Source organism: Spea bombifrons, chromosome 7 (genome assembly GCF_027358695.1).
Source record: "Spea bombifrons isolate aSpeBom1 chromosome 7, aSpeBom1.2.pri, whole genome shotgun sequence".
Lineage (NCBI taxonomy): Eukaryota > Metazoa > Chordata > Amphibia > Anura > Pelobatidae > Spea > Spea bombifrons.
In genome coordinates, this window is record NC_071093.1 from 8,106,605 (window position 1) to 8,130,426 (window position 23,822).

A 23,822-nucleotide genomic window follows, 5' to 3' on the forward strand; every position below is an offset into this window, starting at 1 on the left:
GTCAGCAGCCTCCTGTGATAACTGCGGTATGCCGCATGTACACTTCACGTTCTGATTTTTAATTTTTTTATGTAAATATAGATTTTTCTATAGTATGGTTTTGATGAAAAAAAAATTACCTTTTATTTATTACGCAGCGCTGTAGAATTTAAATGGGTCGGTTAAAACACATAACACATATACATAAACACATACAGACACAAGAGGAGTTAAGAACCTCACAATGTATAAATGTCATTCATTTTGTAATAATTTATTACTATTCAAGCAGGGATAGGAGTGCTACCAGTAGGCCTGCATTTTCTACATTTGCAGTTTATCCACCCAAGCAATATTTTGCTACCTGGGCTGGTGGTGGGAGACCATTAAATGATGAAAATGTCGTCAACTTTACTGTTGGAAATAATAACACAGAATCTGAAGGCAAAAATAACCAGTCGACCCGTCTAGACTCCATGTTTTTTCATGCTTCAAAGACACAAGTCCAATAAATGTGCTCATTTGTTTTTCCGTGGAACACGTTAACACGTTTGGTTGCAAATTCGTTGAAGCTGCCAGTTGACGGGGGGTTTGGGGGACCCAGGTAATGAAATCCAGGTGACATTCATACCAGGTACCATCCCTGCCTGCCTACCATTGGGTTGCCGGAACCGGCGAGCTCCTCTTGGATTGTTTATATTAAAAAAAGATGTTTCTCATAACACTGTCATCTCTGTTACCGTAGCAACAAGTGTCACCTTTGCGGCTGTAAAGTAAAAGCCTGACTCTTTGGATGATTTAGCGGTTTGGAGTGAGCCTTGTACACGTGCCTCTCATTTACAGAAATACCTCTGATAAACAGGAAACGCTGCAGACTCTCGGAAGCTAAAAGAGGAACAGCAAAAACAACATAAATAATAAAAAGAGCCTTGGTGAATACCTAAATAAATAAGCTGAATATTGTATTAGTTGTTGAGATTTAGCCAGCGCAAAGTCATATATTTATTTTTGTCATCAACAAAATACCAAGAGCAGTTTATAGACCGGCAGTAAAAACAATCAGAAAGTATTTATTTTCATAAAATCTGTATTTATAGCTTAGTGGTGATTTAATACTCCAATTTCAATTTCCCATTTTTAAAGCACGACCAGTTACAGGAAAATAATAAATGATGAGCGTGAAAGATGGCGGAAGCCATGTAGTGATGTCATGGCTCATGGGTGGGGTGACATCACTACTTTTGAAACATAGAATTTGACATCAGATGAGGACCATTCGGCCCATCTAGTCTGACCATTTTCCTGATGTGAAGACCTTAATCAGTACTTGGTCTTAGATTCAGGAGAGCTTTATCTCTATTCCATGCGTGTTAAATTTGTTCAGCCTCTACCACTTTTGATGGGATGCTGTTCCATTTATCTATATAAAAATTCCATACACTAAATCTAAACATCTGACCCTCCAGTTTTAGTTTATGACCTCTTGTTCTATATCCTGATGGAGATTTCCGCTAAGCCCCATTCCCCGCCATCTAACAATATCTCTATTTATCAAGTCTCATTTTTTAGTTTAGATGGTTTACACCATAAGGAATTGGAGCTCAGCTTTCTGAGTTACTCTATGAATGCGGGGGTTCCGTCTTCAGATTAAATAACATTTATCACAACATGGGAATAATTGGGTTTATTACAGAATTCATTTTCATGTGATCTGCGTAGTGGATGTGAAAGAACATTTTTTTTAATAATTTCTACCAATTGTGTTATGTATGATTATGTAAATTAGAGGATTGTTACAATAAATTATGGATGAACTTTGAAAAAAATATGTGTGTATTTTTATAATAAAGAAAAAAATATTTAGGATTACGAATCCATTGCCACTCATCGGTGGACTGAGCTTTGATCTGTGTTGCTAACTTTCCTTGTATATGGGAAATAACAGATATTTATCCCTCCTTCTTCCTAATTTAATAGTTTTTAAGAAGAATTCATCCATAATTGCAATCTCTTTTCCGTAGTGTTGATACCAGAATTGGGTAATGGCGTTCAACAATTACTGGGAGGTTCAGCTTAAGAGTAACTCTAATGGTTGGGGGACATTTTTGGCATCTGGCTTAAATGCCATGTCAGCTCAATCGTTTTGGTCCTTTAATTACTTTTGCTACGTAATTATTGACTTTATCTTTACTTACTTTATTACTTACTTCTCCTGAGCTTGCATGCCATCCGTTTACTCTTTCTAGAATGCCCAGGATCAGAATAAATTACCGAAATGGAAAACAAATCATACAAATAAGGAAAATATGGATGAACATCGAATTCCCTTTAATGAGAGGTATGAGGTCTTTTCTTGAACAGAGCTTTAGGGCCAAAACATGTTTAAAATTGAGGTTCCATCACAATCTGGTGGTGGACAGCAACTCAAGCCTAAGTCTCAAGGGTGCCTGGCAGCTGCCAAAATGCAATTACCATATTCTTGGGGACCAAGCTAAAGAACATCAGCTAGATGTCTCCTAGAAGAATGTAGGATGACTCCAGGAAGAGGGTGACAACTTCTCTTTTGAGTAGGATACCTATCTATGTCTTGTGTTTGGTTGAGGTGGATGTGATGTCTCAGATGGACAACAGAGATCTAAATAATTTTAATAAACAAACAACAGACCAGTTTAACACCGATTTCAAATTCAGCCCCTGTCATGTATCTGTAAATCAAGAGGTTCTAAATGCAATTCACAGGGACACAAAATGTATACACAAGCGGCAATATAGTGATAAAAGTGGAAAAACACCATGCAAATAGTTTGATGTTTGAAAAATGTTTGGAATTGAAGGCTAATTATCAAGACAACAATAACCTTGTTCAGCTTTCAGAGGGCGAAACTGCCTTGAATTTTAAATTCAATAAAGCTTTGTACGGGTTTTGTTCTCTGGCTTGGAACCGAAAAGAGAAAAACAGACTGTGGTTTGTGTTTCAGACAGCAGAAAACATGATGACGTTTTGGGTGTAAAAGGAAGATTCTTCATTCTAGAAAATAAGGCACAATTGGCTTTGTTTCCCTTGTTTAATCGAGGAGGTCCGAATGAAACATTTTTTCTGTAGAGGCTCAGGATTCCATGGAAAAAGTAAATTCCGAATTTGCTTATGTAAACGCACTCGCAATTTCTTTTTAATTTGATGACTTGATACTATTATGAAGTACTTTATAAAGCATAATCGTTTCACTATTTGTTTTCAATCTTAGAATCACCTTATTATATTAAAAAATTAGCTTTAGGGTAGCTCTGAGGATTTGGAAGCTTCAGTAACTCTAAATCTAGGAACATATGTCCACTAAAAGGTGTCGCACATGTTTACAATCTGCCTCAGTTTTGATTTTTATTAATCCAGACTTTATTGATGGGTTCCAGTTATTAATATTGCTTACTGAAAGAACAGCATGGGAAGTGCGTCGGTTAGCGGTAAATTGAAACAGGAAGTACATGGCGTGAATGTCTATGCTTTTCGCACATCGGTAGTTAATGTGATACAAATTCAGTTTACTAAATATAAAGTTCAATCACTAACTAGTTTCTGTTATGAAAGCACGTTACAGTACAGAATGAACACATTAGTAGTACAGAATGAACACATTACCGCCGGGTCCTGGGTCAGATATCCAAGGCTGCCCCAATCCCCTCAAATATAGTTACGTCATTAGAAGCGGGTGGAGCTTGGCCAAAATGGGTGGAATATCGACCAAGTATGCACTTGAGTGGGTGGGGCTACCGTTATACCACACCCCTTAATTTCCATTTCCATTCTAGGCAAATGCTAGTGTAGCTAATGGTGAAGGCAGCAATGACTAACATTACAAATTCATCATTGATTCGAACTCATCAATTCTTTGTTTTGTATTACCCTTCCTGATCTTACGGTAGGATACGGTATCATATCTAGAGTAACTATGTTTGCAAATGTCGGGCCGGTTCCCAACAACCTGTTTTTCCCCTGTTAAATCAGAGTTGCTGTCACCAAGACCGGCCAAAAGTGACTGTTTTGGTCCATTCTCTTGGTCATCAGAAAGACATTCTTCGCCATTTTCTTTATCGCTTTCGAAGGATGTAATTTCGTCCTCTTCGCGAATCATCAGTGCCTCATCCTCAGATTGTTGAGTTAATGGTTCGCTATCTTCAAAAGGCAATGGATTGTGGGATTGAATTATATTGTGGTCGTTGTGTGCTTGGGAGAAACTTGTAGGATTAGTGTCCGTTTCTGAACCTGTAGAGAGATTATTTTAAAAATTTACCATTTCATTACATTATGTGAAACCAAGGGAAATAGATTTCATTAAATACATTTCTTATTAACATTGCTACAATTGTGTATCTTTGTTTATTTTTTTCTGCACTCTTGTGTCACGATACAAAGAATTAGTTATTTGACTCTGGTGATTAAAGTATAATAATCAAGCTTTCAGTGACCAAATCTGATGATTTTGAAGTCAGTGTGAAGTCTTATCTCGTGGCAGGAACTCGTTGTCAAGCTCAAGGTAAAACGTAACTCTTGGATATTAACTAAAATACGTAGTAATTAATTATCTTTCTACTAGGTCTGTCATCCTATATACTGTAGAAGCTGGTGTTGGCTACTAATGTACTAAGACAATTGTTAATTGTTAATTAATACAGAATCAGTATTCTGTATAGTACAAGTGCTATGGACACAATATAAAAGCAAAAAACATGGAACAGTAAACTCACTTCCCACATCACAAAGTGGGATGACTATTAAATTCGTGCCACCACTTATGATGCCACAATATACACCTGAACTAAGACACGCATTGTGACTAAACCTTAACTAAATAGCAAAGAGCCAACCAGGGAGCTTCTCTGCTGCATGAAAATTGAATAAACTGAGCAGTAGGGTAGGGCAGATTAAATAGGAGCATGGAAGACATGTTAGCACCAGCTTCCATAACATCTGCTTATATAATTAAGAATTAATTAATTAATTAACTATGTTACTATGTTACTATGTTACTATGTTACTATGTAAGTTAACGTGGCAGAAGGATGCTTAGACCTTAACTCTAAGTCTCAGAGAAAACCTGAATGACACAACTAAATTCCACTTGATGGGAACAATTGAAGTCTCCACTCAACTATTCACGAACAGTTTGGGTGAACCTTCACCTTCTCAGACCAGTGCCTTCTCCAATAAACCACAATGGCTTGTAGCCCAGGGCATCTCCTTGCACAACACTTCTCAAAGCAAAAGCTAGAGGTGAATGATGTCTCCAAGGGACCCCAGACCATAAAAGAAACAAAAAAGAAACATGAATACAAAATATCGTTAATGCAAAATACCTTCTGCAATTATGTTCTCTTCCGTTTCCGGGATTGAAGTCTGACGTGGTGTTTCTTCTTCAGGACAGACATTAATTTCTTCTACATTTTCTTTTTCTAAAATGTTGCGATCACATCTGGCAGTTTCAACCAGAACCGAAGCAACGGACGTGGACATTTCATCTATAATATCAGTTATTAATATTGGGGTTATTGCTGCTGTCAGGTCTCCATTGTGATCGTGAATTTGTCTTTCTTCTTCCATCACGGCTGTTGTAAGATGAATTTAAAAAAATCCTTCAGCAAATGTGTATTAAAACAATTTTGAAGGAATAAAACGTTGATATCTACAGCCTTGGTGTCAGCTGAAGACTCTTCTTAAGATGGTTCACAACGAAAACATACAATAACATTATGACATGTTTGTCCGGTCTTAAGCGATGTTCTGAGTCCAGAGACTTGTTCTTCAACAGGTTTTCTTAAAGAGAACAGGCTAAAGTATGGAGCTTTTGTTTCAATGTCCAGTATTTGCTAATATTTGCTATGCAGCTTTCCAACCAATCGAAACAGAGATTTTTTTTGTCCCTACAATAATGCCTCTTTGTGCTTTCATTGTAAACAGCACCAACAATTGTTCTAAATCTTTAATCCTTAGCAAGTGACCCCTCTATGTCACATTATTTCTCCGTGACAAGATTAATATTTACACTGAGTATTTTGTTCAGATAATCCTTAAAAGAATGTTTTGGGATAAGTGGTTTATGTTTGTAAATGTTTTTGTTAATCATCCCATTACTATTCATCTTACATTTTTGGATACAAAAATCTACAATAAACAAGATAATAGTAAAAGATGATAAAAGCTACATTAACATCGCTATGAATTTTGGGAATGCATTTAAATCTAGTTACATTTATGGCGTACCTGGGTGTTAATCAAACATAATTTTCAAAATACATTTTTTTCATATATTTTTTATATTTTTATAATGGTCAGTTCATCCACCTGGGCTCACCTGATGAAAAGGTGAAAAGACTTTCACTAGACCTTCAGCAGAAGATGAATCCAAACCTCAGTCTATTTAAAGACACTGATCACCTACTCTCCAGAATGTAACACTTTTGTAACTAAATGTAGAGTTAGAAATATTATTCCTAGTCCAGCTCAATGCCCCCAAAAATAGTTTTATTTAACCATATAATATCCCTGCCAGGAATGTTTGTCAAAGTCTCTGTATTGTTATTTTATGATTAAGCAGTTAGAGGAAGGAATACAATGACAAAGTTTAGCATAATGCTTAGCATAATCTTAACAGTTGACCAAGTGGAACAGAAGCTTTAATTATATATATTTTTTTCTATAAAACACACACCTCATTGTCAGCCACATCCTGTATTGTAAGCGTAGGACATATGACAGTTGTAATAACTTGTAACGTAAACAAAGTGATATATATTATATATATATAAAAAAAAAAAAGCTTGTTAAGGATTTATGCTTTCTCTCCTTTTTTCTTTGCTCTCCCTTTCTTTTTTCCCTCTCTCTCTCTCGCGCTCTCTCTCTCTTTCTCTCTCTCTCTCTCCTATTTCTCCTGTTCTCTTATCATTTATCTATTGTCTTTCTTGTCTCTCCTTTCTTTTTCCTTTCTTTCCAATCCCCAGGCACAGTGAAATAGCTGACAGCCGTATTTTAGGGCTGTGAGCAGCAATGGATAACGTTATTTGCCACTTGTTCACATTGTAGATCAATAAGAATGTTTCCCTGCAACGTCTTTTAAATTCATTAGTTCAAAGATTGATAAATATAATCCAGCTAAAACAATGTATTGTATATTTATACGTCAGCAAGTCTTCTAGCTGCTTCAAACATATATTGACAATATTATGAAATATGTGAGCAAACGTTTATGTAGAAACAGAATGATATCGTCCTTGGAATAAGTAAAAATACTACCCGAGTACCATAAACAATTTAAATAGTGATTAGGTTTTAACTTACTGTTCCATTACTCGGTACACCATAGCCAATCCTCTCAATTGTGGGTCTTCTTGTCACATTAATATTAAAATAGTACATACCTACTAGAATAACTAGTTGTCATATTCCTGTATTAATGCTGAAAAAAGTCATACATAGGCATATTTCACAAAATTACAATATATCTCATACTGGAATGTCCTCTTCTTTCACGGATCTGTGCAAACCAGGGATAAATTTCAGGAGGTGTTTTCTAGTGCTCCCTTTTCTACTTTTCCGTGGCAGTGTCCCAAAAAAATTTGAAAGACTTATTGTGTCCCAGTTTGGTGACATTGACCCGCTTCCACTACTTGTCACACTGATGGTTCTGTGACGGGATAACGATGATTTCTTCCACGAATGTCCATTGGCTTTGACAAAGAAACAGTCATCGTCTATGCTTGATTGGCGGCTAAAGGCCTCGCTGCTTGAATCTTCATCAAACCATGATGTCTGACCTTCTTCACTGGTGTCAGTCATGAAACTTAAATGGCTCTTATAACTACTTCCACTTGAGAATCTGTGCTTATTCAAGAATGATGACGGTGATGATGCTTGATGAACAAACAATTCCCCATAAAGGGAATTCAACACTTCCCGAATTTGGGCTTCATTTACTGCTCCTGAAAAAAAATAATTAATTGTTTAGATATTTTTGTTTTAAAATATAAAAGGAATTAGTTGATCCCCAGAATGAGCTGAAATCTGATGGAAACATAAGTCCTTCACCTTTTTCTCACCCATCCTACAATGTCAGCCAAAACCACCAAAGTGATAGAAGAACTCAAGAGTGAAGTTCTACTAACCACCGTGACACCACTGAACAAGCTCATAGCTACCATCGCAAGAGGCTTAGACACCTTGAGATCCATTACATTCTCTCTTTCTTTTCAATGTTAGGGTGACAAGATAAAAATGCAGCATTGAAATATATAAGTTAAAAAGGGTCATCTTTTGACCCAAAGAGAAGCAGAGTGACATCCAGAAGAAGAGAGACACACAATTAGGGTGTGAGTCAGTAAGTAGTACGTTTTATGTGTCTTAAAACAATATGAGATGTTGTGTAGCCAAGGGCACATGAAAATTCCAAAATGTGTTTGACAGGTAACACTATCAGTGTGCACTATACAGTCCTATCCAAAATACATTTGCAAAACGGTGCTTGGAAAGAATCAGCTTAGTACATAAATGATACAAAAATCCCATGACATTCTAGACACCCCGGTGGCTGTATGTGGAATTGCAAGTATTACACGTGAAAAGTGGCTAAAACGATTTAAACCAGATCACCTTTTCCATTCCTTCCCTGATGATGATTTAAAAAAAAGAAAAAAACTAAATTACCGTAAATTAACTGGTGCTCTTTTCTGAACACTGTTTGTAGTTCTGTCCATTTCTCATGAAGGTCATGCTATGTGGGAAAACAGATTTCATTACTTTAATTACTTTATTAATATTTTTAAAGGTTGTTACAATAATCATATTAACAACAGACAAAGATAATTAATTGGAAAAAAAAAGTTTCGAAATAATTTACTGTGAAAACCAGGTAACCGCATCCCCCGTAACTTCTGTAGAATTCGTGCAGAAGTGGGTGGAAATCACTCGTTTTCACTCTTTGATGTCATGCTGTACACAAAGTTTCCTGAAATGTCATGTGAATATACCACAAAAAGAGATTTCCTAGGGCAGAAAGTGCTCTATCCGCACCTTTTCAAGGACTGTTATATTATTCTATGCTCTAGTCCTTAGTTCTAGTACAAAATTCCACCTTTGAAAGGCGAAGAAGGCCCTGAATAACACAAAATCTTAATAATATCACCAATTTTGTTACGCATTTTGCATAATTGGCTCTTCTAACAAAACAAAATCCCCATGGTTGTCCTGAGGTTAAAAGTTTGATATCACCTGAGCATGGTTTAGGGAATAAACCCCAAAGTCAATGTCATATCAACTAAATTTGATAGATAATAAATATGAATTTAAAAAAAATCCTAATTTTTATCACAATAAACACTTGGGGGTAATAAAATCTTCCTGTTAAGTGCAACAGAAAGATGGAAAATTTTAATAACAAAAATGGATGGGTGAAAGTGTTTTATATATATATATATATATATATATATATATATATATATATATATGCCATCATATCATCAGTGTGGCATATTGATGCAGTGTGGTGGTTATTCTGAGAAAAGCACGCTCCTTAGTTTCAGTCCTTCCGTCAGGAATTTCTGGAATCCTAATTGTGATTTTAGCCTGGCCCAAATATTTGCCTCTTTATCTGGATTATATGATTTATAAAATCAGTGAATATCCAAAGAAGACTTAATATTGCTGTGTAACTGGGAAACCAATTAATATTTGTATTCTTTATATTATTAATAAAACATAAAAATACAAAAACTTAAAGTGTAAAATCAAAAATAAATGTGTGTATTGCAAAAGGGTACTGGAAAAGATGCTATGCCACTCTTCTGAATTATTGTTTCTTTTTTTAATTAAAAAAAAACATGATTGTCAAAATAATGTTTAACTGATAAAGACAAGTCATTACTTACCTTCAAAAACATCAGCCTGGCCTCAAGCTCCGATCTTCTAATTTGTGCCCCATTTGTCGCCTCTATTCTATCAACAAAATAATTAGAAAAAAAAGAGTCACGCAGGTAATGCAGAATCAGTCATCCCTGCATAACAATAAAATAAAATAATAAAATCCCCAAATTAAATTTAAACGAATGTTTAAACACAGGGAGTAATAGTGAAAAATCGCAATTTACTTCATAAATTATTCATTAGTTTTAAACAACAGGAGAAGCTGATTTATATTAAAAATATATTTAAATGTATCATTTAACTCTCTGCTAGAGTTGTTTTTATATTCTATTTAGGAAATGCACACTGCATGTGAGTCTGAAACTAGGTTGGCTGAAACAGAGGACATTTAATAGCCTACTCATTGGTGAGACTCACTTTGGAGAGTCTTTTATTTTTTCTCTTGTGTGCCATTATTATAGGTGGGAATTCTCCAGGTCGGATTCAGAGTCTCGGAGTGAAGCTCTGCTTCCCTGGGTCTCCGTGTCAGTTTTACGTGCCCACCCCACATTCACATTCTGCCTTCTCTCCACCTACTTTTCCCTGCTTTCTGCCCTGTTCCCTCCCACTAAAGGCTCTCTGGGGCCAGCCCCACCCTATACATGGTTAGCCCTCCCCTGCATGAAGCCACCACCCCCAGGAGAGGGAGAGCTCCAGGTAGCCTATGCTGGGAAGTTCCCATTTATGGCCAGTAAAGCCAAAAATATCTGAACACAAACACAGAGCACTTTCATCTATAAAAGAACCACGAACACCCAGAATAGCAAATAGTAAATTCCAGGCTATACTTTTGCAGGGGATTTGAGAAGATGCTGGGCAGGTATTTCCAGATCCGCATTTGTACCACCTACATGTCCTGACTTACCTGAGAAGATTCCCTGATGACCTGATCAGATCCACTGTCTGCTGGTGACTAAAGCCTTCCGTACTTATTCCATTAATATTAGTCAGCATATCACCTGCAAAGAGGCATTCATATATAAATTACTGAAATAACGCAACTGAATTGTAAATAGACATTAGTTCCAATTGAACAAATGTACCAAATATTTGTTCTTTTGCCCGGTTTCTCTAATATATAGCCAGCAGCTCAGAGACATTTCTAAAAGCCTTAATGAAGCCAAAATGGCAGCATGTGAGCAGGAGTTAGCAAACACCATATGTATAATACAAGGACATAGGGAATACAAGTGATACTGACCGCTAAGTTTTCTAATGATGAAACAAACACATTGTGATGTAATCACATTGTGTACTCCTTAGCACTTACATATCATTGTGTGTTTGTTTTTTTAATTGTATTTTAATAAATATCTCAGTGACAACACTAACCTGTTTTCAGTCCTGCGTGAGCCGAAGGACTGTTTTTTTGTACTTTGCAAACATATGTCAACATTTCCAATGCATAAGTATGTTGATGATGTAGTTTGTAAGTCTGTAATACAAGCAAAATTAATATATTGGGTTAGAATAAAGTCTGTCTATACTTTTATAATACTGTGGGGCACAACACATGCAATTATTTCCCCAGAAGGCACTAGTTATTGTTGTATTTCTTGTTTTTAATATACTGCCCTGTATCTGGAGGTACAATGAATGCAACAATGAAACAAGGTGACCCAAGTCCCAAGTTTTCCCCAAAGTGTCCATAGAATGATCTTGCTTGAGTCTTTGAGGGTATGTGGCTGTTACCTGAAGCTCAAATCCAAATGGTTCATTATCCTGTTTAACGATAAAAAGTAACCTCCTGTAATACAGAAGATAACTTGGTAAGCATAATTGTCTTATATAGAACTGTTCTATAATTATTAATATATTATGGCAAAGGAGTCCAACCCTGTTGTACTTGGGGCATATAAGCATTTGTAATGAAAATTTTATTAATTAACATTATAAAACAAATAAAAATAATACTATTTAAGCATAATATTGTATTCTTTTTAAATTATTTCTACAAAGAAAAACATATTCACATAAAAACACTTCAGATTAAATAGAAAATATTATAAGATATTCAGACACCAACCTCTGTGGCCCAGCTCCTGTGGAGTCAGTTAGTGAATCGGATCTGGTCATAGAAAGCTGTGAATAAAACAATACAATGGATTCATTATTTATTTGATACAAGAAAACCCAATGGCAGATGATGAAAAAAAGCCTTTTTTTATAATAAACGATGACTAAACATTAACATCACATTGGCATCATAGTTTCTTGTTGTCCAAAACTGCCATAGTAGACAGTTATGCCTTCATCAGAAGGTATAATGACACACAGTGATCTCGCTATTTGACTCCATTGGTTAATATTATGGTATTTACCTTGACAAAAGTCTTAGAATTATATAGAGAACACTGGATAAACATTGGTATTCAAGAGTCACCAAGGTGTTAGAGTTTTAGGATTTGCTTTCGTGAATATCAAGGCATCAACGTTTCCCATCATCCAAGAAGATTTATCTGTTCATAAAGCTATCTGGATATATCTTAAGAACAGGCTTCTTAGGTGCCAAAATCTTATGTAACTTTACATCTTTTTTTTATTTTAGCCCAATAAAAGGTATCACCTTCAACTAAACACTCTGTTTAACCATGGGCTAATAAACAAGTATCCGTTTTAACTCAAAAACGAATGCATTCTGTTGATACAATCATAAATATCCAATTAAAATGTTTGTATATATAATAATGCCTTGCATTGAATAGTCTGCAAAATATTGTATATTTTATACAGTAGATATATCTTTTTCGGTTATACTGCAACATAACTTTGCATTTGTGTTAATAATATCAATAAAAATAATAAAAATAAAAATATATATCAATAGAATGATGATTGTGACATGATGATATGCATGTAGTGCTCTATAAGAGATGTAATAAACATTATAGTTTCATTAATTAAAAGTGTTTGTAACAATGAGTTAGTCAAGCTAACATATCTGATAGGAATGCAATAATTTATTAACTTACGCGTCGGTGTTCCCGCGGCAAGGTAGCCAAAATATTTGCCAAACTGTGGTTTCTTTTTCCTTTCAAGCCTTTGCTACAAAATGTTTGACAGCCTCGAGTGCTGTCGTTAAGGACGTCATTGTCCAGTTTGGATCCACTGGAATCGTGTTTTCTGTGTGTTATAGAAGACATTTTCGCTATGTTGTTCAGGCTAATTTTGTTACACGCAATGGTGCGCCTACAAAACAGAAAGAAGCAGTCACCGAGAAAACTAAACTACAGAGGAAATATAACACGCCTGTGGTTTTCCTTTCCAACACACGCAAATCTTTTGTGAATCTATATGCATGTGCTCTGTGAGACCGTTAACCTCGCCACGCTTGTCGAAGTTAACTCATTTTTTTAAAAAATACACAATCCTATTAATTCAAAAACCTTCGTTTTTTGGGGTCAAACCTGCCTAAAAAGTCCACAGGTTCTGCTGTATCAATCCAGTCCAGGCCCAAACCTACTCTTGTGCCTTGGAACCCTATATATTATATGGTTTGTTGGTGAATGATGCTCTTCTACAGAGTAGTATTTTGTCTGATTTGGGGTATATAGAGAGAAGCGTGAATGTAAATCCATTCCTGGATTTAAAAAACCAAGTTACTTAGGATGTTTATAGCTGGCCGTCACCAAGCTATTATCTAAAGTAAGTTGACCAGGGGGCAGGAAGGGCTACACCCTTTGATTAGATAACGAACTACTTTCTACTGACGTTTATATGTCAAACTAAACCGTCATTTATCTCCCCAGCTTAGACAGATTAATTGCCCTCTAAAGCAAATAACAGCCTATCAGTGCCTGTATTGTAACAGCGCCGCGGAATCTGCTGGCGCTATATAAATAAATGTAATATGTGTTGAGTGACAGTTATATGTTCTTGGCAAAAAATAAGTATGAGACAAAGAATTATTTGTGGGAAGCGTATGCACGTACGATACTATGAATTATGGAGCTTTAGTAACAAAAGTGTTAAATTCAGATGAAATGCTTAACATTTTATGATACCAGATAAAACAATAAATATACATTTCTGAATCCTATCTATAAATGGTTCTCAGGTAACCGATGTAGCCACAGCCGTGTTCTAAGGGCCACCTTTATAGCCATTAGAACCTAGTAATACAGAACCAAAATGTGTAAAGTGTGCTTGGGTTGATATGTAAGGAAATCTGCCCCAATTTCTGAATACGAAGCAGGTGGTTGTATTTTGTTATGAGTAAGAGTTTCACTAAAGCATTGAGATAATCAGCATCCTGTGCTGTCAAATGCTCGGAAAGTTTCTGTTCAGGTTTTAGTGTGTATTTTTTGTACACTTTGCAAAAATGTTTTTTGTGATAATCTTATTATGATTTTTTGTTTGCGACATAGAGGTTGATTGTGTTTTGCTCAATAGAAGTTCAGCTGCACTGTGAAACAGACTACCTATTGACTTAAAATTCCATTACAATCAGGAGGCTTCAGATTTTTTTCAAGACAGCCGAGGAAAAAGGTTTAGTTTCGAATGTTTCAAAGGTTCTATACACAACCACAACAGACATAGACAATTACGTGCCCAATTAGAAATGGCTGGGTGAATTAACCAAAAAATGAAAGGGATGGGTCTATCCACTAAGAGTCAACTGGTTAGTCAGGTTAGGGGTAGCACAACTAAGCAGGCTCGACATTAGATGCAGCCCTGCATCTAATTAATAGCACAAAACGGCATGTGCGACTAATTTTGTGAGTTACAAGTAAGTGTATGCAAGTTCAATGTGAATTTGCATGTCCTCGCACGCAACTCACAAAATACCCCTCCATACTGCATTAAACTTAAAAAGAAATAAATACCCTACTAACCAAGGGGGTAACAATTGCTCCTCTTTTCCCCCACCCAGTGCACGATGTGCTGACAGGCAATGTTCCCTCTAATATTTAATAGTTGGTGTGCACAGAAATTTTATGTATTTTTTTCTGAATGCTTGTGTAAATGTAAATCTGAAATTGTTTCAAGATAATTTTGACACAAACTCTCCCTTGTGGCTAATAAAACTTTATTGCTGCAGCAGCCACACTTATACCATATTTTCTAAAATAAGGGCTGCACCTCCTTAGTTTGGTGCGGAGAAAGAGAGGCGCAAGAAACGCTTCTTTTTTCCTTTGTGTACTTGTTGCAAAACGTGTGTGCACATGCGCATGGCTTAGAGGAAACATTGGTTGGAGGGTAATTTAGTAACCATTGAGGAATATGTGCCCCTTTATAGTCCCAACCCATCCCCTGCAAATACCTGCTGAGCTGCTTGCACATACTTGCTGGCACATCCTTGCATCAACTGAATGCAATGGTATGCAAGTTTTTAAAAATATATATATTATATGTGAATAGTGAATTTTCCAGTTGGACTTTTGTCCAACATCACAAGGAGACATACTAAAACATTTTGGACAATGCTTTGCTTCCAACTTTGTGGGATGTTTGTAGAAGGCCCTTTTCTGTTCCAGCATGACTGCGCCACAGCGCACAAAGCAAGCTCCATAAAGACATGGTTGGATGAGTTTGGTGTGGAAGAACTTGGCTGGCCTCACGTCGAACCTCAATCCCATCCAACACCTTTGGGATTAACTAAAACGGAGATTGCGAGCCAGGCTTTCTCATTCAACACGAATGTCTGACCTCAAAAATGCTCTACTGGATGAATGGGCAAAAAGTCCCACCAAAACCAACCTCATATTAATGTCTATGTATTTAGAATGAGATGTCATCAAAGTCCCTGTTGGTGTCCCAATACTTGTGTCCATATAGTGTATTTCTAGAGGCAACAGGGCTCTGTAGAGCATGGGATCTGGGTCATTCAACCATCTGATAGAGAGCGAATAAGTTCTGATTCCTGATAGCCTTCCCCAAAAAATGAATCGACACATCAGATTCTATCGTCATACTCAACTGAACATTCTAACCAAACACAAATTCGGTAATATTTACAAAAACGCCAGTCAATACATCACCGTATTTGCATTGAACATAAATCACAATTTATCTGCAGTGTAATGAGCTTGGAATTAGTAAGAAATATTTTGCAAACCACAAAAAGACAACGTTGGTCATTTATCACAGCTCCTAGATATAATCTGAACGAAAAACATTATTTTACAATTAACCTATCTACTGTCTGCATCTGAAAGGTGGGCGGTTAAAAGCATTCACAAACTAGAAACTGACATTTACAACAATGCATTTGTTTATTTTTTACGCAAAAAAAATGCTGATATAAATCTAACTGCCACTATTTCTCTGAAAAGAAATCTGAATTTTAGATTCTAATCACAAGACCTATTTAAAAGAATCAAAAAAGCTATTTCCTTTATAAATAGAAAATAAAATTAAACGTTGCGATTATCTTTCTTACATAGAAAAGGAAATGAAACAAAGTGGGTAATTACTTGGAACTATTAAAACTTAAATTATTGGAAAGGTGCTGTCATTAAATGGTTGCTTTTTCAGTGCCTTAAGTATTAATATTTTTATAGCACAAAACTCCGGGCTCTCTCCACCTAATGTATCGGTTTGTCTTAGTCGGCTCGTCTTGTCATACCCCTTGAATATATGTATTGTGTTAAGCACTGCGTACATTGTTGGCGCTATATAAATAAAAGATAATAATAATTATCCGCCAACATTTAATGTTGTGTTTTTTCATATCATTGTGCCACCAATTCTCCCATTATAAAATTATTCTATCCTTGCGTTATCATCGGTCCAAGGGTCCTAGCTGTCATAAGCGAACTTGGATTTTGGTGCCCCCTCCATATGCCGTCGTTAAAATATCTTGTATATGGTATGGCTGGGTTAAAAAAAGTCCTTCACCATATGGTGCCATAGAACTCCAGCATGGTTGGTCTTAAGGATGGTCTAACCTTTACCTTCTCTCATATGTTGTATCTTTAACTCCCTAAAATTTCTTAATTCTGCCCTTATAAACCACATTCTTAACTTGCATATTATCTTCATTGCCATTATGCCCAATCTCTGACCCAGCCTTAGATATAACATCACTCCAGTCCTCTTTATCCACAGTTTAAGCACCCTGGGCTTGATTGGGTGCTTAAAAGCCAAACTACAGCTACCGTGTTTCCCCGATAGTAAGACACCCCCGATTGTAAGACGTATCGGGGGTTTCAGAGGGGTCGGCTAATATAAGCCGTACCCCGAAAGTAAGACATATGTCTTACTTTCGGGGAAACACGGGGGATTTGCCGGGTCCGCCACTCTAAGGGGCCGGGAAGTCCCCACCAAGGCCGGCCTTACGTGTCTGCGGCCGCACAGGATTTAAATTAAAACATCGGGGTTTTTTTTTAACTTTATTTAACATCCTCCATGTTAAATAAAGTTTTTTTAACTTTATTTAACATGGAGGATGTTAAATAAAGTTGAAAAAAACCCCCGATGTTTTTATTTAAACCCTGTGCGGCCGCAGACCCCTAAGGCCGGCCCCTTAGAGCAGGACCGACCTTTGGGGTGTGCGACCGCACAGGGCGCCACACTCCAGGGGGTGCCAACCTGCGGCACCCGGCACCCCTCCAGAGACGGACAGTAATGTCCGCCGCTGGAGGAGCAGGCTCGCAAGGGAGCGGTATCGGAGGTCTTTAACAGACCTCCGGCTCCCTTGAGTGATTTTAAGCCGGGTTCAACCCGGCTTAAAATCACTCAAGGGAGCCGGAGGTCTGTTAATGACCTCCGATACCGCTCCCTTGTGATCTGCGCGGCAACAGCTGTTGTGCCCCGGGGTTTCTTGTCAGATCCCGGCGCACAACACTGAAGCCGCGCCCACCGCTGTCCGTGCCCTCTGACCCGGAAGGAGACAAGAACTGAAGAAGAGGAGCGAAGAGGAGGAAAAGAAGCTGAAAGAAGAAAGGAAAGGTAGGAAAGCATTAAGTGAGAGTGGATTGGTGTATATGTGTGTGTGGATTGGTGTATGTGTGTGTGGATTGGTGTATATGTGTGTGGATTAGTGTATATGTGTGTGGATTTGTGTATACGTGTGGATTGGTGTATATGTGTGTGGATTGGTATACGTGTGGATTGGTAGGTGTGTTGATTGGTAAGTGTGTGAGAGTGATGGGTGTTATGCTGTACCATTTCCAATGTCTTTTTCATGATCTAATTATGCTCTAAAAGTACATCATAACTCCCATCACTCTCAATTTTTTCCCAATATAAGACATACCCCGAAAGTAAGACATAGTGGGGCTTTTAGGGATAAAAAGAAAGTAAGACACTGTCTTACTTTCGGGGAAACACGGTAGCAAGTCCCCCACCTCCTCCCTCGTTCCTTGTGGAGGGGCAAGAAGGGGCAAGAATAATCCCATTGAGGGGACATAGTGCCCAACCATTCTCCCCTTTGCGAGCATTTAATATGTGGTGAGAACTGCAGACTATGATGTTATTATATAAATCAATAAATGTTATGAATTACAATACACATTAACCATTCGGGGGACACAGAGCCAACCAATTCCACCCTTTCCTAATCCTATATCTTTAAAACATATAAAAGTATAAAACAAATCTTGAAATGCCATTACTTGCAGACAATGCATTGATTTACATGATCTCATGCTGTGTGTATTTTGATTGCATGTAACGCATGTGTGACATCCTTTTATATTTTTAGAATCCTATTTAAAAAAAAGTTCACACAGAATTTGTTAATTTTTATTTATCTTCGTAAAGATGATGTTATGATGTAAAACATATTATGCAATGAGGTAAAGTCAGTTAACACAAAATGGCATTAAAACAGAGACGCTGTGGAGTTTACATGAGGAAATATATACCAAAAGAGCACTTATTGTGTATGTTGTTAGCTTCCTGTGTAGTCGGGATAAAGACAGGTGAGCGGCACAGGAAGTGCTTTGGGGTTGCCAGCCAACCACAATTAGCTATTTCATGTCTCATCAGATATGATCAAACCAGAGGCATGCATATAAAATAACTAGTTTTAGTGCATGATAGAAAAGAAACAACATGTTTTCAATAGTGGTATGTATCTGTGACTCGGGTACTCTACAACCTTGTGCCCATCAGAGACGGCCAGATTCTCCACAGGGTCTTCTAAATGTGCATCAAGGAGGGCTGCTGGAGACAGCGTGGGGGAAATCTAACAACAGCTCCAGACACTTTCATAAAAGCACCATCTTCAGCTTTATAGAAATGGAAATTTCCATTTTCCCCCAGCATCAAATCAAAAGATCAAATAGAAAACCAGTCATTCGTCAAAGTTTATTGAGACAACATAGAAAATGCCCAAAGGGCATGTAAAACCAAGTGGCCCCATCAGCCCCCCAACAGACTGTACACACACTTACACAAATGTACACACTCACGCTAACACACCTACAGATGTTTACACATGCTTAAACAAACATACACATACTCCACACTCTTACAAACTAATGCTAACACACACCCTCTCACACCACTTATGCTCACATACGTACACATTTGTGCTAACACACAAACACTTACACATACACATCCATGCTAACACACACACATCAATGCCAACACACCAACACTTACACATACACATCCATGCTAGCACGTTCATGCTCACACACACACAAACACTTTCTCATTCATGTTAACACACACTTATACATACTGTACATTCTCATTCTAACATTCATGCATACATTAATACATACTCAATCTCTTACCCTCTCACTCACTTGCTCGCTCCCTCACTCTGGCATCCCCCTACCTAACCGGCAGCTTTCTCTCTGGCTTGTCGTATAGGTTACCACGGCCATGGAATTGCAACCTTCATATTAGACTTTATAAAACAAACCAAGACCAGATTCATACACCCTCAATGGAGGGCTGGCATCGTCTGGCACAAAAGGAACCACAATCAGGTGTTCCATTAACACTGCAGATCATATTACGGATACAACATAAACAGGGCAAGACTAGCGATGGCCACCTGATGAAATAAGTGTCGCCAACAGATGGATATGCAAGCCACACTCATACCCAGCTGCTGGCCACACACTGCATCGCCTGATCTATTGCTACCTGGTGATGATGACAGGTATTTCACCCTTATAGCTGGCAGCAAATAGGGGGACAGACCAGCTACCGCTGTAATGTCGAATGTTTCCTGACCAGCCCTATAAACATTGTCATGTTCTAGAATACATTTCTGGGGGAAAAAGTTTAGTAAATGGTTAGTTCAAGGCTTTAAAGTAATATTCCATTCTCGGTTAAAACCTCTCTTCTAAAATACCTCTCTTGGGCATCACAATTTATAGTTTATGATCCCTTTAAACACCTATTATTGATGACTGACTTCACATATCTAAATGGTAACAGAGTGGTCTATAAATGAAATTCCAGATTATCTCTTTATGCTAAAATACTGGAGACTTTCATCCACCATTATGTTTGATAAATCTTACCGTCTCTGACATAAATTCTCGGCTAATCATTACTTTCACATTTTCTCCACTGCCGTCATATCTTATTCATCGACCCCTTTCATTAAACAATCTTTTGGTTGGGTAGTTTGATCTCTCCCTGGGCATACAGAGCCTTGTACACCATGAATATGTCATTTTCAATTTAGAGTTAAGCTTGCGCACTTTTTTCTTTTTTTTAAGACGTCTCCAATTCCTGTTTATTGCATTGAATCTAAAAATCCGCATTTTTTAAAGGGTTTGCTTATCGGCATTACTCAACTATTTTAAAGAATGGTTTCTTGGCATTTGAAGAAAGACAGAGTCATATTTTAGTAAATGTATATTAAGTGAAATAAAAACTAAGACAAAAGAATGCGTTAAATTCCGCTCCAATGGGACCAATTTTTGGAGGAAGCAAAAAACCGATGCAGTTAAGAAAAATGATGTTATTCAAATGTAGATTGAATGAAAACATAAGGTGTTGGGACTCGGGGGCTGAAATTGGGGGTGAGTACTTACTGACTGAATGTGCTTTGCCCCAATACTTCATATACGTACCCAGGAACTCTTACAAGAGATAGAAGGGGCAATAGCTGAGATGAAGGCAGAGAGTGGGTAACCATCACCTTTCCACCTAAAGATTAAACCGTTTAATCCCCTCGACTCCTCTTCCTGGCAGATCGAAGGGTGCAGAAGATGTTTCTTTTTTCATGAAGCATAGAAAAATAGACTTTGACACCAGATAAGGACCAGCGGTCATTGAGTTGAGTCCATATTTTCCAGCTATAAAAATATCTTGCACTTACCTGGATGTAAAGTAGGCTGCTGTTGATCATAATCAGGATGTTATATAGAAGCACAGAATTTGAGGGCAGATAAAAGCCGTTTGCCCCGTCTAGTCTGCCTGCTTTTCCTGATGTGAAGTCTCAGACCATATTCAGTCTTGTCTTAGATTCATGACAGCTTTCTGTCTATCCCGTGCATGTTTATACTCTGCTGTTCCACTTTTTTATAACCTTCTCAAATTCACTTCCCTAATAAATTGGGCGATTAAGGGAATTGTTTCTTTAACTTTTACCTTTATCCATGCATATATAGATGTGTTGAAGACAGGGCACTAGGTTTGTCACTGTATCATTTATTACCCACGGTTATGGATCCTTGGGCTTTATGGATCCTTGGGCTACAGAATATTGGTAGACGGAAGTTAAAGGGAGTGCAGATAATGAGCCTCATGCTAGGTTGACCACTAGTTACGTTTAGCAAAAAAGCCCTGGTAAGATTTGCAGCTGAAAAACTTCAGTATCTTGTTTTGTGCATGAGATTCGTGAGTCCTCCTCAACATGCATCAGACCCTAGTATGCATGGACCAAACCATTTGGGGAAGATCATTTTACACAAGTCTGAGTACCATCCCGTGGTGCTCTGGTACTTTTGTTTGCCCTGCTGTGATCAATGCATTATTTTTTAAGTTCATTAAATTATGGTATGTAAGTAAAGACCCATGTTACCATTGTATGTGAACACAGGAAACCTTTATTGTCACGAGACGCACCCATGTGTTATGGGTGGGTTCCATTGGTAGAAGTAGTGGCTTCTTTTCATAAGATACTTTGTGAACATAAACTTGTGGTGAAAACCACACATAAAATGCAACCTTTCGTATTTATTTTTTAAAAACTCCTTTAGTGTTTGGATGAACATTTTCTTTCTGCTACGGAACCAGAAAACATAAGTGAAGCTATGGGTGTGACAAGTGTGAGAGTTTTTCAATATAATACCTCATCTGTATCAGTGATAGTTGTCGAATAAGGTTGCTGCACCTTAGAGTTTGTTGAATTCTAGTTTTTTGGAAGTAACGAACGAGTCATTGAGGAAGATAAAGAACAGGCAATGTAATACGATGTAGACAAGCCTACATCGTATTGATGCATAATTAACATACATTAAAAATAACACGCTGATGTTAGATTGAATGGCAGACATAGATGTGTTTCAAATTATATTTATCAAGGCCACGTTACCATTTAATGTAAATTACTAGTATCATGAGAGTTAAAGTAAATTAGACACTTTTGGTCTAATCTTTTAATGCACAGTTCTATGCACTAAATAAACCCATGTGATGGTGTAACATAAGCAAATAGAAACGTACTTTATATATGTGCACCATGGAAGCAAACATTGTAACTTTTCTGTTAACGGGAACTACACAAAATTCCTCCACTTTATGTTATCTCTTCCTCGTTCTAAAGTTGCTGATTGTTGTTGATTGGTTCAGGAAGCCTTTGTAAGGCTGGGCGAGGAGAAGGAAGAGAACTTCAGGACGGGAAATTGATTGATGCTAGAACTTTGATGGCGACAATATGCCAAGTTATACCTAAAGTTTATCTAAAGCTGAGGGAGTGCTAGTGTATCACATATACTCTGAACATCCTCAACGCAACTCTATATGGCGACCAGTTATTTTCCATAGCCAGAATCCTAATAACGATAGCTGCCCCGGGTAATATACCCTAAATGTACTGTAGTAAAGTTGTTATTGATCTATGTATAATATAATGTCACGGGTAACACTCCAGTTATTGCTGAAATAAAACACAAATACCTCAAATTCCTGGCATAAACGAAAAAACAGCGCGAATAAAGAGGCTGACATTGAAGTTGTTTTTGTTTTTTAAATCAAAATATAATTTGTTATATTTCACTGAAACAATGATAAGATAATTTACTATGGTTACCACTTTACAAAACAATACATGTTCATAAAAATAAGGAATACAAAGTAATGCATTGAACATTTGATCCTCCAATACAAGGTGGTGTATGCTGCAAAGTATTAGTTTTACGTTAATGATTACAATGACAGTTTTAAAAAATATGCTGGTATATAGGATACATTTAACTATATATATATATATATATATATATATATATATTTATACATACGTCAGAACAATATATATATATATATATATATATATATATATATTTATATATACGTCAGAACAATAAACGTTTAGTTTGTAGTCACAGTTTTTTATAACACTGATACATTTAACAGAAAATAGACAGTTTAAGTTAGAACTCTTAAACCATAGCTAAAAATACAGTTTTCCCTATGCAAAACGTTAAGGCATTCATAAATATTTTATTCTACATCTATCAAGCTTGGGGAAACGCACTTCCCTTTGAAACCTCCCTCACTTCCTGTTGAGCTTTTGCTCAGTGCTGAGAAAATGTTTTCCCCCAGCCTACTTGGAACCAGCAACCCCTGTTTATATGAGTAAAATACCCCCAGCAAAGAAACAGAAGGGGGTAATTTAAAGGATCAAAGCGGCTGAATTTTCCCAAATTACTAATATCTATTGCCAAAAGCAGGTACCAATACCCCTAAATGATCATTATTAATCATTATGTACAATTTGACCTTTAGCAAATATACCCATTACAATTTTCAGCCA

General features: G+C 37.0%; 2 protein-coding genes across 2 annotated transcripts; both read right to left on the reverse strand.

Moving 5' to 3' along the window:
- Positions 1-3,280: 3,280 nt before the first annotated feature.
- On the reverse strand, positions 3,281-5,784 carry ERMN (ermin). The gene is made up of 2 exons (XM_053471314.1): positions 5,332-5,784; positions 3,281-4,240 (listed from the first exon to the last, which is right to left on the reverse strand). The coding sequence occupies exons 1-2, from the start codon at positions 5,573-5,575 to the stop codon at positions 3,831-3,833; spliced, it is 654 nt and encodes a 217-aa protein (XP_053327289.1). The 5' UTR covers positions 5,576-5,784; the 3' UTR covers positions 3,281-3,830.
- Positions 5,785-7,332: 1,548 nt separating this feature from the next.
- Positions 7,333-13,108, reverse strand: CYTIP (cytohesin 1 interacting protein). Its single transcript, XM_053471509.1, has 8 exons — positions 12,898-13,108; positions 11,952-12,007; positions 11,618-11,672; positions 11,258-11,360; positions 10,791-10,884; positions 9,892-9,958; positions 8,672-8,738; positions 7,333-7,950 (listed from the first exon to the last, which is right to left on the reverse strand). Exons 1-8 carry the CDS (start codon positions 13,066-13,068, stop codon positions 7,475-7,477), a joined length of 1,089 nt encoding a protein of 362 aa, XP_053327484.1. The 5' UTR covers positions 13,069-13,108; the 3' UTR covers positions 7,333-7,474.
- Between the last annotated feature and the right edge of the window lie 10,714 nt (positions 13,109-23,822).